General features: G+C 39.3%; 2 protein-coding genes across 3 annotated transcripts; one reads left to right on the forward strand and one right to left on the reverse strand.

Moving 5' to 3' along the window:
- On the forward strand, positions 1 to 7,360 carry aifm4 (apoptosis inducing factor mitochondria associated 4). Of its 2 annotated transcripts, XM_055028616.1 has the most exons (19): positions 1 to 186; positions 1,205 to 1,295; positions 1,418 to 1,527; positions 1,632 to 1,741; positions 2,518 to 2,562; positions 2,642 to 2,723; positions 2,824 to 2,936; positions 3,028 to 3,114; positions 3,199 to 3,290; positions 3,384 to 3,514; positions 3,636 to 3,751; positions 3,869 to 3,940; positions 4,567 to 4,630; positions 4,735 to 4,811; positions 5,325 to 5,442; positions 5,558 to 5,656; positions 5,772 to 5,847; positions 5,937 to 6,041; positions 6,543 to 7,360. In XM_055028616.1, the coding sequence occupies exons 2-19, from the start codon at positions 1,213 to 1,215 to the stop codon at positions 6,571 to 6,573; spliced, it is 1,611 nt and encodes a 536-aa protein (XP_054884591.1). In that variant the 5' UTR covers positions 1 to 186; positions 1,205 to 1,212; the 3' UTR covers positions 6,574 to 7,360. The 2 variants fall into 2 exon arrangements, with proteins under 2 accessions (XP_054884591.1, XP_054884592.1); XM_055028617.1 differs by lacking the exons at positions 5,772 to 5,847; positions 5,937 to 6,041; positions 6,543 to 7,360 and having other exon boundaries at positions 5,325 to 5,459; positions 5,558 to 5,646.
- A 3,034-nt stretch (positions 7,361 to 10,394) lies between these two features.
- Positions 10,395 to 13,623, reverse strand: zgc:153372 (uncharacterized protein LOC767695 homolog). The gene is made up of 10 exons (XM_055028499.1): positions 13,509 to 13,623; positions 12,934 to 13,067; positions 12,398 to 12,548; positions 12,184 to 12,320; positions 12,030 to 12,099; positions 11,869 to 11,950; positions 11,646 to 11,777; positions 11,445 to 11,587; positions 11,202 to 11,324; positions 10,395 to 10,871 (listed from the first exon to the last, which is right to left on the reverse strand). The coding sequence occupies exons 1-10, from the start codon at positions 13,542 to 13,544 to the stop codon at positions 10,794 to 10,796; spliced, it is 1,086 nt and encodes a 361-aa protein (XP_054884474.1). The 5' UTR covers positions 13,545 to 13,623; the 3' UTR covers positions 10,395 to 10,793.
- Positions 13,624 to 13,717: the final 94 nt, after the last annotated feature.

Below are 13,717 nucleotides of genomic sequence, written 5' to 3' on the forward strand. Positions count from 1 at the left end.
TTCCGGAGACGCCGTTCCAACGTCGTCTCCTGCGACGCCGTTTTCGCCGACGCGTGAATGGAGCGCAGCCCGGGAGGAACCCGCTGGTTGTTTCTGCTGAGCGTCATGCGGGCTGGGAAAAAGGTGATATAGGCGGGCAGGAAGCGGCCACTTCAATTCTGACCGCGGTCTGGTGAAACAACCCAGGTAGGTCCCAAAGCAGGTTAATGTCTGCGACGGCTGCGGCACTGTGCTTGTCCTAATTTATGAACGGAATATCGTAAGCAAGTTCTCATTTTGGTAATTGCTGGGAAACAGTACGATAACTTTGGTAATAACGTTGAGCTGTCAAGCATATTAGTTGCAGCTGACGCTCAGATTTCAGGCATTGACATTGATTTACTGTTAGTATTATAGGTTTGATCATCTGCTCAAGATTTTCTTTTTATTTGTTACTTATCCATCATTAAAAATGCTCCAAGAAATTGTTTTTGGTAGTTCTCAAATGACTACATGTCGCCTCTATGTTAAAATAAGTTTGAGATGCTACAAGGTGAATGAAATGAGTTAAAGGGTTGACACTGGACAGCAGACATAATAACAGGTGCAACGTGGAATAAATCCATCATGAGCAGTGACGTATTTTGTTATTTTTGAAAAACGTAAAGTAGACACCGCTGAACAGTTGTAAGCATGAACTAATTGAAGCAAGCATTTTTTTTTTTTTTTTTTTTTTGCTGCATGTTCCCTACCAGTGTGTATAAGGGTCCTCCATAAATCATCTGTATCACTACTGCTGCAGCAATAGGAGTGTTTGCTTAATAATTTGCATGACTGAGCGTGTTTCATCCAGGCATGTGTGTATAAGAGTCATCAGGGGCGGATCTACTGGGGGCACTGAGAACTTTGCCACTCCAGCTGGCGACAATGAATTTAATAAATAGTTAACGCACGAATCTCTTTTAACCGACAACATTGAATGCAACACGTTACACGATTTATCGTAAGCCAGGCATGCGCCATTGCTGTCCAAAGAATCTGAAAAAACAATGCAAGTTGAAAACAATGTTTTGCAACAAATAAATCAAGTAAATTGAGTCCAATGTTAGGTCTATGTAGACTAAACATAAGAATGAGACTTGAAAGATGTTCTTCTAGATCTAGAGCTATTATTAATCATGTGCAACTGCTGTAACAATGGCCTTGTTTGCATGTGAACATGAAGGAGTGGACATGAACCAAGGACAAGGGCAAAGTGAAAGGCAGGAGGACCTGACCATACTGGTTTGTCAGGAGTCTGATCTGCATGATGGACAGTGAGTAACAACTTGCCATTCACTGAAGGATAAAGATTTTAGACCATATTATGTATTTCAATGACCAAAAACATGTCTCAACTGTCTTTTTTTTGTTTTTTGCATATTTTGTGTTTTTGCAGGATGAAGCAGGTAACTGTAGAGGACCAGAAGGTGCTGTTGGTCCGTACGAAGGGTCAGTACAGCGCAGTTGGAGGCAGGTGTACCCACTACAATGCCCCGCTTATTATGGGTAAATCAGTTTATTTTTAGACTATTACATTACATTTCAGAGGTTGGCAGTTAGTATTTTCAATCTACACAAATGTGACCAAATTGTGATTATTAACCTCCCAGGAACGCTGGTTGGAGACAGAGTGAGGTGTCCTATTCATGGAGCCTGTTTCAATGTGAAAACAGGAGACATCGAGGACTATCCAGGCCTGGACTGTCTGCCAACATACAAGGTAAAACAATATTAAAACACCATTTAATTGCAAACTGAGTCCCCTTTAAAAAAATATATGTTAAGTAAAAGTCAGTTTTAAAAAAAGCCTCAGTAATGACTTTGTTAGAATTTTCAGAAAGATGAATTTCAGTTAATCCATCCATCTGTTCTTGAATTTCTTTACATCAGGACTTAAAAAAAAAGATAATTTAGCCTACTTTGTATAGTCAGACAGATTCTATTTAAGCATTTTTTTTGTTTAATCTATAAACAGTAATCAGACCAGGGCATGTCTAGTAAAATTGAATAATAATAATAATTAAAATTGAATAATAATAATAAAAAAAGCTCTGATAGAGCTTTTTTGTAATGACCAAAAAAAAAAGCTCTAACAGACATTTCTCTTTCACATAACAGCAAGTTGGTTTGGATTAACTTTTTCTCTCGATAAATAAAAGCATCATTTGAAATCTGCTTTCATATTTCTTGATTTTATCTGTGACTGACATTAAATGAGTTTGACCATTAAAACAACTGAGTGTGATAGGAAAATAACAAAAGTAAAAAAATTGTTCGGGGCATTTTAGAATTAAAAATACAGATAATATTAAAGTAAAACATGTTTGATGTTTCACTCAGAAGTAGAAAATTTCAAGTGTCCGTCTACATGGAACTGTACCGATAGTTCATGCTGCTTCCCAACTCTCTAAAAATAGTTGCTCTATTTGCAGGTGTTGGTATTTTAAAACATGAATTGGCTCTTTCATTCAAATTACTTGTTTGTTAATTTGACAGGTGAAGGTCCAAGACGGCAATGTTTATGTTTCTATTGACAAAAAGGTAAGCCACATAAGTGACCTCAAATGTATACAATGTACTTTTATTTACTGTTGAATCATTTATAATTTGTTGCCCTCAGTCTTTGAAGTTGACCAAGAGGATGAAGGAGATGTGCACTGTTAAGCCCGATGTCAAACACACCATTCTGCTTGTGGGAGGAGGTAAGTTTGGTCAACTGTTCCTAAATTAGCAACCGGTACGCAGACAGTTTTAAAAGTTTGGAACATGTCGCATCTCGAGCACCAATTTGATATATTTCAGGCCCTGCCTCGCTGGTGTGTGCCGAGACGCTTCGTCAGAACTGCTATGAGGGTCGCATCATCATCGTTACCAAAGATAACCTCCCTCCGTTTGACAAACCCAAGCTAAGCAAAGTGAGAAACTTCATCCAAAAGCTCCCTTGAACTTAATGTCACTGTCACTTAAAAAAAAAAAGCATTTTCTATTTGTTTTCGTTGTATCAAGGCTATGAATGTGGAGAGCAGCAGCATCCTGCTGCGGCAGCATGAGTTCTATCTACAACACGGGATAGAAATGTGGACGGGGAAAGAGGTGAGAGCCAGAACCGACCAGCTTCAATGCATATGACTTGCTGGCATGTTAGATTGAGCTGTTTTCACTCGCCCCGTGTTGCAGGTGATCTCTGTGAACTCGGCCGATAAAGTAGTGCAGCTGAGCAACGGCACCTCGCAGCGTTATGATCAGCTCCTCATCTCAACAGGCTGCAGGTGAGTCTCGGCATCCTGAAAGCAAATTCTTGGTGCTCTCAAAAACAAAAATCGGAAAATGAACATGAATTAGAGTATTTTTAATGTCTGCAGAGCGTGCCCTCTCCAGTGTCCTGGATCAGATTTGAAGGGGGTACATCTGCTGCAGAGTTATGCAGACGCCAAAGAGATTCACGCATCATCTCTCGGCAAGAGAGCTGTTGTAATTGGAGCTTCCTTCATAGGTTATTATTGAGACTTTAACCACTAGTTTATTCAGTTATGATGATAGCTTTTCTCATATGTAAGCAGGTGTCCTCCACAGTAAATGTGCAGATGCCTGGATTGTTTTTATGTGTAAAACAGGCATGGAGGTAGCTTCCTACCTGTCGGACAAAGCTGCCAGCGTGGCTCTAGTGGGTCCCACCAAGTATCCTTTCCAGAAGTCTCTGGGGCCCGAGATTGGCAAGATGACCATGCAGGTGAAGAGGAGCTGAAAACTAATTTTAATTGCTAAATGCTTTCTTTTTTCTTTATTTTTTAAACTTTTTTATTTATCTCATCAGCTTGATTTTTCTTTGTTGTTTTCTTACTGTAAGATGTTGGAGGGAAAAAAAGTGAAGTTCTTCATGAACAACAAAGTGACAGAGATCAGAGGGGAGACTGGAAAGGTAACTCAGTTTTTATTGTTTCCCAGATCTAATAACCTCATATATATAACATATATATATGTTGTTTTTCTTTTTTCCACGTATTGGTTCCCATAACAAAGATTTGTAAAAACTTTGAAATAAATTCTTTTTATTTGGGGGCATTCATTCAGGACTTTTCAACAGTGATAAGAAATGTAGTACAGAAATACTTAATGACCAACTTTGAACTATGACGAACAGAATTTAATCATCACTAGTGCAGAATAAGTTTAACTATTAAAAGGGTAATTTAATTACCCTTTTTATGATGCATTCAGGTAAACCTGGTAACTAAGGCTCCACTGACTACTTTGTGAAATTCTGATAAAATCTAACTATCATAGTAGTTTAATCACTAGTTGTTTGATCACTACTGAAAAACAGACGCATGTCTTTTTTTCTATTTCTACGATTGTTATTTTGCAAAAATGTACAGAAGTCTGACTTTAAAACCAACATATATACAGAGCATATATATAATTTTTATGTATCACTTCACCCCTACCTTCATTTCTTTAGTAAAGAATGTAATAACTCAGTAAAAACAGAAAGTCCCCTTCTAAATTCTTGCATAACCTCTGAAATGTATTGTATGCCTTTTTTAGGTGAAGGAGGTGATGCTGGCTGATGGTACTGTCTTGGAAGCTGATGTGGTAGTTGCAGGAATTGGTAATTATTTTTTTATTTTATTGCATAACCTTGTGATAATACATGAATGTATTTAAAAAGGAAGGGCAATAAATTTAATCAATCTCTTTCATTTTATGTTCCAGGTGCAATTCCCAATTCAGACTTTCTAACAGGAAGTAATGTGGCAGTGGATTCAAGAAAAGCAGTTATTGTTGACAAGGTAACATTAAAAATACAGGAGAGCATCGGGCAAACTGAGATCTTTGTGATGGAAAAATAGATTTAAAAAAAAAATCAAACACTAAAAAAACCAGAAACTTTCCTAAATCTAGTTCCAAAGAAAGAGATATCGATAGAAGAACCCTTGCGTGATTCAGCTGGCACCTAAAGTTGTTGAGCTAAATTTGTCTTTGTGATGCAATCGTGACGCAGTTAAAATGGTTCAATGGTTAAGCCAAACAGACAAACTAACCAAGGCATCACTTACATGAACAAAAACATTATAAATGTGGGGAAAAGTGAAAAAAATGGGTTTTGCAGGAGAGTCAAATGTTGATTTTCTATGCAACAGGTCAAATTATGGTGCAGAAGGCTCGCTCTTAGTTGACAGCACCCAGTAATAATTTTACTTGACATGAAAGCAGTTCAGGTTTTATTTTTGATCTTCAGAGATCGTTTGACTGTAGTGAAGGTGACACACTGGAGTCATTATCTGCTTCATCTATTCTCCTAGTTCATGAGGACCAATGTAGCAGATGTCTTCAGTGCTGGAGACGTCGCCTCCTTCCCTCTGACCATTCGTGGGGACCAGCGGGTCAATATCGGTCACTGGCAGATGTCCCACGCTCACGGTTAAACGCTTTCATATGTACAAAATATTTACCTTTCCTTCATCTTTTTAAGCTATGTTTTTACTGCACATGTTTTTACTTTGTCATGAACTCTTAGTTTTGTTTCTACCACCAGGAAGAGTTGCAGCTCTGAACATGCTGAATAAACCAACAACAATTGAGTCAGTTCCCTTTTTCTGGTCTGCACTGGCTGGGAAGAGCATCAGATACGCAGGTGGAGTATTTGTTAAATAGTTCACCTTTTCAAGCCTAAAAAAAGTGAACTAACCTTTTTTAGTCCACAATAAGATGAATTTAATCTCCATTTCACTCTTATTTGTTCTTTTCAGGTTATGGTGAGGGCTACACAGAAATCATAATTAAAGGAAAACTGGAAGAACAGAAATTTGTGGCCTTATACATAAAGTGAGCAGTGGTGGAGTGACTCTTTGTGCAGTTGGGGATAAATCTGCTCTGATCCTGGTTGACGTTTCTCCTGTTTGTGTATCTGACAGGGACGAGGTGGTGGTTGCTGCGGCCAGCATGGCGTTCGAGCCTGCCGTGTCTCGTGTTGCAGACCTGCTGGATCAAGGCAGAGCCATAACAAAGACTCAGGCTCAGTGAGTCACAGTTTGCATCCATACAAACTAGAGCGCACGCCACGCAGTAAATAAATATGTTGAAAGTTTTGAAATAAAATATCTCCTTGCAAAGATAGAATTTTACATGAGAAAAATTAGGAGCAACGCCAACTTTTTTTAAATACCTATTCAAATATTCAGACGAAATAGTTTCTGACTGAATCAGTAATGGAACAGTTAGCAGAGACTCTTGAATAGTCATGTGTGAAGTAATGACAACTAAAGCATCAAAGCAGGTATTTTTGACTAGATAATTTGTTTGGACACCACTCGCCTAAGCTGTAGTTTTTTGAGAAAACAAAGGAAATATTTAACTTTAAAAGAGAAGAAGACAGGTTAAATTTATTTGGGAAGTTGTTCAATCTTAAGGGAAACAACAGACTATTTTTGACATGTTTAAATGGCTTAAAGTCTGTATAAAAGTGAAATTGATGTTGACACTAATGTTCTGTGTAATAACCATCTTGCTGATGTCTGCAGATCTGAAGACCTGAGCTGGCTGGGGATGTAACTGGTTGTCATCAGGAGCAATCGATGATGTTGTCTCCATCTCCATTTTGTCTGTATTTCTCTACAGTGCCTACATTGATCTGTCCATTTAAAGCCACAGGCGTGGCGGTAAACTAATCAAATTGTTGTTCTTTTCTTACGAAGCCATGCTGTAGAGTGAATGATTTAATTTCCCTGTAATCACCATAGAATAGAATATACTTTATTGATCCCCAATGAGCGCAGAAAAAGTTTGAATCAAATTGCAAGGACTTGGACATGGTAAAGCCTGATGGTAACAGGCAGAAAGGACTTTCTGTGGCGCTCTGAGGTGCACTTTAGCAAAATGAGGTTAATAGGATAGTAACAGTCTGTGTCTCACTGTTAAATAGTCTGTGTGGTGTTTGACATCTTCACTGTGTGATATGCTTTGTTTGACTAATCAAGTGCAATTAAACTGGTTTCAGTTTATCAGGATGCATCAGAGGCTCTTTAGGGTGCTTAAAGTGTGATTCTGAAAAAATACATACTGTTATTCTTTTTCTCTATCTGATAATGTTGTTCAGTTTCTTTGGTGCTGGTCATTTTCTACTTTTAAAAATCAAAAATAGATATGCATCTCTCTCTCACTATGGTGATCATTTTAATCAAATGTAGCCTAAAATATAAATGATTCAAATCTTCACTGACTTCCCAGCTGGCATTTACATAAGGTCCTCCTCTGCTCCTTAAGGTCAGGACGTTCACTGAAAACAAAATGAATGTTGTGACATTTTTCTGCTTCTAATAAAAAAGTACCTGATACCAAATCTATTTTCTCCTCTGGTCATTTCTCGGATATATATATATATATCGAACATATATATATATATATATTTGTTCGAGAGTTATTTATATATGTATAAAGACAGATTGATGGATATGTAGATATTTGTTGAATGTGTGGGAAGTCGGAGCACCCGAAGTGAACCCACACTTACATGGAGAGACACTTCCCACCATGCAGTCCTGGCTTTTTAATCTTCAAATGTCCAATTAATAAAAACAGTAGCTCTTTTTTCAATTACCGCCAATCACCCAACACACACGTGGCCCCACCCCCCTTTAAATTGAATATATTGGAGACAAAATTGATGTCTACGCTGGATGGACTCTACATCTGTCTTTGAACCGGCACAGACGTGGTAGAGATAAAACCTTTTTGAGGCGCTTCCACAAAAAAACCTTTTTCATGGGTCTCTCTTTCTGTTCAGAGCCATTCTTCTGCTCTGGTGACTCCTCAGCTGCTTGAATTTCTGATTCCTCAGGTGTTGTTTGGATTTCCATGAGATCACTTTCCCTTTCTGTGGAAACTACAAGAAGCTTCCCTGTTACGACTTCTGAGACTTTGCCAGGTTTTGTCTCTATTTGCTCAACTGCAGTCTGTCTGGTATAGTTTCGAAATCAGTTTTAGGTATCTTAGTGTTTTCATCCAAGTTTTGATCTGTCTCAATCGGACTTACAGTGGTTGCCAGTACAGTTTTTCTTGCCTTCTTTCTCATTTTCTTGTGTTTAGATTTCGACAGCCTTTTCTTATCTTCCTGAGCTCCATTTTGTTGTACTTCACCAATCACCGTTTCATTTTTATGAATCTCAACTATGATGGTACCTGATTGCCAGCAGTTTCTGGTATAGAAACTTTTTTTACTTCAGGGTTTTCTGCAGAAACTGCATCATTATTGAGATTTTCAGATTCAGAGGCAGCTTTCCTGGCTGCCTTCCTCTTGATCTTACGTTTCGATCTTTTTGATGTTTTTTTTCTGATCTTGCTTGTGCCCGTTTTGTTTTGGAGACCATTTCTTCGTCAATCTCCTGCTGTGGTTTACAGATGACCTTTTCATTTGTGTGGATCTCAGGTGTTACGGTGGCTGTTTGATCCCCGATTGTTTCTGATAGAGAAACTCCTTGTTCACTATTTCCTCCAGAAATGTCTTCATTAGTGACAGCTTTCGATTCAGAGGCAACTCTCAACTTTCTTTTGCTCTTATGTTTACATTTTTTAGATGTTTTTTTCTCATGTTGCTGGTCTCCGTTTGGTTGTGCTGTGGAGACAGTTTCTTGGTCAGTGATCTGGTGTACTTTAGCAATCTCTGTCTCAATCATACAAATGTACTTTTTGATGATAGCTGTCTAACCCCCCGACTGTTTCTAGTTTGGAAACGTCTTCATGTTCAGTGAGTTCTCCAGAAATGTTACCATTGTGGAGGTTTTCCAATGTAGAGGCAGCTTTCATTGCTGCCCTTCTGATCTTGTATCTCGATTTCTTCGATTGCTTTTTCCCGTCTTGATGGTCCCCATGTTGTTGTTTTGTGGAGACCGTTTCTTCTTTGAGCGCCTGCTGAAGTTTACCGATGACTGTTTCATTTTCGCTAATCTCATTTATGATGGTGGCTTTCTGATCCCCAATTTCTTCTGGTACTGAAACTTCTTGTCGTTCACTGTTTGCTCCAGAAGCCTTCTCATTTCTGAGGTTTTCCATTTCAGAGGAAGCTTTGATTGTTGACTCTTTCTTGTTCTTAATTGTTGGTCTCTCAAATCGCTTGTTCTGCCGATCTTGATGCCCATTCCATTGTGTTTCAGAGGGTTCTTTTCTTAGCAATAAAAAGAACTCAGTTTGTGTTGAAATTGTTGAATAAGCTGGTTTGAATTGACATCTGTTTTCCAGCACGTTTATCTCAGTTTGCGTTGATGTTGTTTGACGGACTGGCTTTATTGGATAGCTGGATTCCTGCATGTCCATGTCCATTTGCACTGAAGCAGATTCATAATTGACTCTTTTCTGCTTTAAGTGGTCTTGTGAATATGTCTGAGTTTGAACAGAAACCATTGAATTCTTCCTGTGTCTTCTTTCTGAGTATATTTTCCTAATTAGATCTTTCTGCTGTCTCATTTTAGCATTTTGTTTCTGATTTATATCAAACATCTCATCCAGCTGTTTTATTAAGTATTTCTGTACTTCAATATGTTCCAGTTCTAACTGCTTAAATTTGGCAAGACATGGACACTTTGCTTGTCTTTCTGTCTTTCCAGAAGAGTGGGACAAATTCTGAATTTCAGTTGAATTCTCTCCTTCAACATTTTCTGCCGGTTGATTGTCAGGAACCTCAGTTAGATTCACAGTTTGGATGTTGTCATTGGGTGTACCCACAGATGGATGTTGCTCCCGTTAAAAACTAGAGGGGTAACTTCGCTTGGCTCGTTAATTTTCCTCTAGTTTTCCCAGATCCAGGTCTCGCAGGTGCAGTGGAAATAATAGAGAAAACAATCATTCGACATCAGACTTCTAGCGCTTTATCCAGTACGCATTGATGCGTTCGGCAGCGCTCCTTGACGACGCACAAAAAATGTGGTGCAGATTGGTGGATTTAGTGAGGAGATATAGCTGGTGTATTAACCTAGGGGGCCTAGGAGGCACAGTGGAGTCAAATTACATTTCAATGCTGTTGGGCTCTTTAGAGGTCAACAAAGGTCATACATGTCCAGTTTGGCGCCTGTCGGATGATCCTTGTGTCATTTAGAGCTGATCGTATGCACATGGCGAAGGACTGCAGTTCGTCATTTCTACACCCCAATGCGGTTCGGTCAGCAGCCAGCATTCACAGAGTTCATCACGTTATCGTTTTTAGTCAGTATTCACATGATGAAACCCATATAAATTATAGAATAACAGTAAAATATACAGCAGAAAAAACATGTGACTGCCTGTTAAAAGTGGGCGGGGCTAAGGTGATGTCATGAAGTCACCATGGAAATGTGTTCAGGACTGTTCTCTAGAAAGACAGAGGAAGTGTGATGATGCAGCTGTGATCTTGCATTTGGAAGTTATTTAATCTTGATGTTTCATGGAGAATAGTCAAAGTTTTACACTAAGCCACGCCCACATGCTTTGATGTGAACTACAACTGAGATCTAAATGCAGTGCAACTTTATTTTTTTTGATAGCTGTCAGACCTGATTTTCTCTTCACAGTATCACTCTGATCACTCACTGTTACAAAATCTGTTACAATTTCTAAATGTTATTTATTTTAGTTTTCCCCATCTATGCAATATATTAATGTAGCCAGTTAGCAAACTTCATTCATTCCTTCACAGATATTAGTACTTATTAGCACAAATAAAATTTCAAGAATTTAACATTGTTCAAATGAAATTAAACGCGTGTAGCGTTTTCTCCTCAGCAGGTTGCAGCTGCCCGTTTGTTTTATCTGGACATTTTGGAGCACTGCTTCATCGAGGACCCCCGTCGGTCAGCCAGCAGGAATGGGTTGAGGTGACAGTACTGAAAAAGATCATCAATAACTGGACACATTATTATTCAGCTTATGGGATAATATTTCTGCTTTTTTTTGTCACATTATGTTTAAAATCATAAAACACCTTTTATGAATACAGAATACAATTTTTTAAATACGGCCCGACAACGATGATGGTTTATCTTTAAGCTGTGGGCTAAAATTCCACCACAATGCTGTTAGGTCATAAAATGGATAGTAAGAATGATATTATACATTTAGACAACAAAGTCTAAAACATATTTTCTTGATGCACTGTGGACCTAGAATGATAGATTTACAGCATTTAACCAAAACAAAGTCATACTCTGAGTTACCTGTGGTGTTGGCTCACAATCAGACTTATGCTCATCCAACATCCTGACTGTAAAATCCGAAGAGAATCTGGAAGCCTGGATAATTGCTGTCATCTCTGCATCTACCTCCACTTCTACATCTTTCTGCGCAGAAAAAGACAAAACAAACCAACCGTTGTTATTATGAGACTAATTAACATCCTGTTAATAAATGTTAGAGTAAATATCGATAAGACAGCTCGTTTTTTTTTCTGACTTCCTCACCTTGAAAGAGTGCAAGGAATCAAAGTCCAGCTGATCTGGAAAGTCGGGAATGGTTCCCTTGTAGATCACAGCGGCGCCTGACCTCCCTGGTTGCTGCGTCAACTTAAAGAGCCGGTAGGTTCCCGAGGCATACTTGATGTCACCTGAGAAACGAAGAGCTTAGAAGGAGTTTCGGTGCTGCCCAAAGTTTCCTGTTACTACCTGCTTTTTCCTTGAGTTGGACGTTGTGGACCTCGATGTGGCTTGCTGACACCAGACGTGGCATGCTGAAGCCCACGCTGTGGGCCAGCGAGATGAGATCTTTCCAGAACAGAGAGCCGCCCATTCCCTCACCTGGAACAGCCGATGAGTGTGATTCTCACCAGTGGAGTTTTGCATGCGACGATTCACTTTGGTTCCTCTTAAGTGTTATAACTAAATTTACCCCACAGAACTGGATCCTGCTTCATGTGGTCTGGAACGACACTGCTGGCGTACATGTCACTGAAGTACAGCTCCCCTCCGACCTGTTAAAAAGGAAGAAGAGTTAGAAATATAAAGCAGAGTCAAGCTGCACACATGAATGCAGTAACTTTTTAAACTCACCTTCAGAACATCGTAGGCTTGTTGCAGCACTGCTCTTTTATCAGGACAGAGGCAGATCACACAGTTGGAGCTGGGAAAAAAAAGAGATTATCCTCCGTTATCAATCAAATCGCTTTGATCGTCTAAAAGGATCAAAGCTAAACTCTTAACCTACATCAGAACATCCATTGAGTCTCTCTGTATCCCTGCTTCGCAGAGCTTTTCCATATATCCCTGGATAAATGAGACATTGGGCTCGTCGTAGCAGAACTTCTTCTGATGATACTCCACAAACTGGCGGGATGCTGTGATCTACAGAAACATGGCCGAATCAGCTGCAGAAAAAACACCGGGAGGAGGTGCGACGGGCTCAGATGAGTGCATCTCACCAGCTGCTCTGTCATGTCGATGCCCGTCACGTGTCCACTCGGCCCAACAAGCTTGCTGAAAGCAAAACAATCTCGTCCCGATCCACTACCGAGGTCCAGAACTCTGCAGCCCTCAAGCTTCGCTGGAAACGGAAGGCCGCATCCGAAGAATCTGGGAAAGCGCATCAGCGATCGAATTAGAGTGCCTTATTTATGCCCCTTGATCTTTTCCACGTGTTCCCTTCAAAGTTACAAATATCATTGTATTTTATTGGGATTTTTTTTTTTTTGTGAGAGACCAGTAATGCATAAATGTGAAGTGGAGTTAAGGGAGTAGCTTTCAAACATTTCACACAAATGACAAATCTGAAAAGTCTGCTGTGCATTTGTATTCGGCCCACCTGAGTCAGCACTTTGTTGAACTGCCTGTTGCTGCAATTACACTTGCACGTTCTTTGGGATTTCTCGTTTATATAGTAAAGCTCAAGGCTTATCCTGATACAGAATGTTCCAATGAAAATGCACTGTCATCATGACTTGGATTTAAGCAGGAGTACCTTTTGATGACTTCAGGGTGAATCAGACTTAGGGCCTCTGTTAAGCTCCTTGGCAGGTTGCCACAGTTCAAAGTGCAGGAAGAAGCACTGGTTTGCAAGTCGCAGGAAGACTCCAGGCGACAGCCATAGTACTTCTGAATAGGCACACAATTTTAATACACAAATTATTCTAAACATCCTCTTGGTTGCATTTTTTTTGTATGCAAATTCATTTAAAACCGAGTTAAAGTTGCCGATAAGCAGGTTTATTTAGTGTTTGATTTAATTTTGCTTCCAATGATCACAACAAGATAAATGACATTAGTAAAATGAATGTAAAAATTGTGCAATTAAATTTAGGACAGTTTTATGCACCATAAAAAAATGTCTGTACATGCCGTATTAAATGTGCAGATTCACAAAGCAAAACTTTCAAAGAAAGCAAACCCTCTACTGTAGTAAGAATCAAACGGCAATAAGCAGCGATTATGTAACGTCCAAAAAACATTTGGAAAAAGTGTTGGAATGGAAATGAAATGGAAATGGAATGAGGACAAAACCGCTCGGCGTCTGATCCACAACAAACATTAAAGTACCTTCACGTTCTCCCGCACGTCCTCACTTCTCAACATCGCGGTTAATAAACACAATCACAAACTTCCAGAAGAAAAAGCAGCTCTGGGCAATAAAACCCACATTGAGGTCAGAACAGCTCCGTTTCCGCCTCCACTTTTCAGAATAAGAGCTCCAACACGCAAACGTAATTGTTTTATAGAATATTGTAGAAGAAAAAAATATTTATACT

The sequence above is a fragment of the Poeciliopsis prolifica genome, unplaced genomic scaffold (assembly GCF_027474105.1).
Source record: "Poeciliopsis prolifica strain line A6 unplaced genomic scaffold, Auburn_PproV2 SCAFFOLD004, whole genome shotgun sequence".
Lineage (NCBI taxonomy): Eukaryota > Metazoa > Chordata > Actinopteri > Cyprinodontiformes > Poeciliidae > Poeciliopsis > Poeciliopsis prolifica.

Excerpts from the sequence above, each read along its gene's own strand:
- aifm4 (XM_055028616.1), top strand. The coding sequence starts at position 1,213 with ATGAACCAAGGACAAGGGCAAAGTGAAAGGCAGGAGGACCTGACCATA. Across the intron at positions 3,941-4,566 it reads TCAGAGGGGAGACTGGAAAG|GTGAAGGAGGTGATGCTGGC; the intron begins GTAACTCAGTTT and ends TGCCTTTTTTAG. Across the intron at positions 4,812-5,324 it reads AAGCAGTTATTGTTGACAAG|TTCATGAGGACCAATGTAGC; the intron begins GTAACATTAAAA and ends CTATTCTCCTAG.
- zgc:153372 (XM_055028499.1), bottom strand. The coding sequence starts at position 13,544 with ATGTTGAGAAGTGAGGACGTGCGGGAGAACGTGAAG. Across the intron at positions 12,321-12,397 it reads TCGACATGACAGAGCAGCTG|ATCACAGCATCCCGCCAGTT; the intron begins GTGAGATGCACT and ends ATGTTTCTGTAG. Across the intron at positions 12,100-12,183 it reads GACTCAATGGATGTTCTGAT|CTCCAACTGTGTGATCTGCC; the intron begins GTAGGTTAAGAG and ends TTTTTTTCCCAG.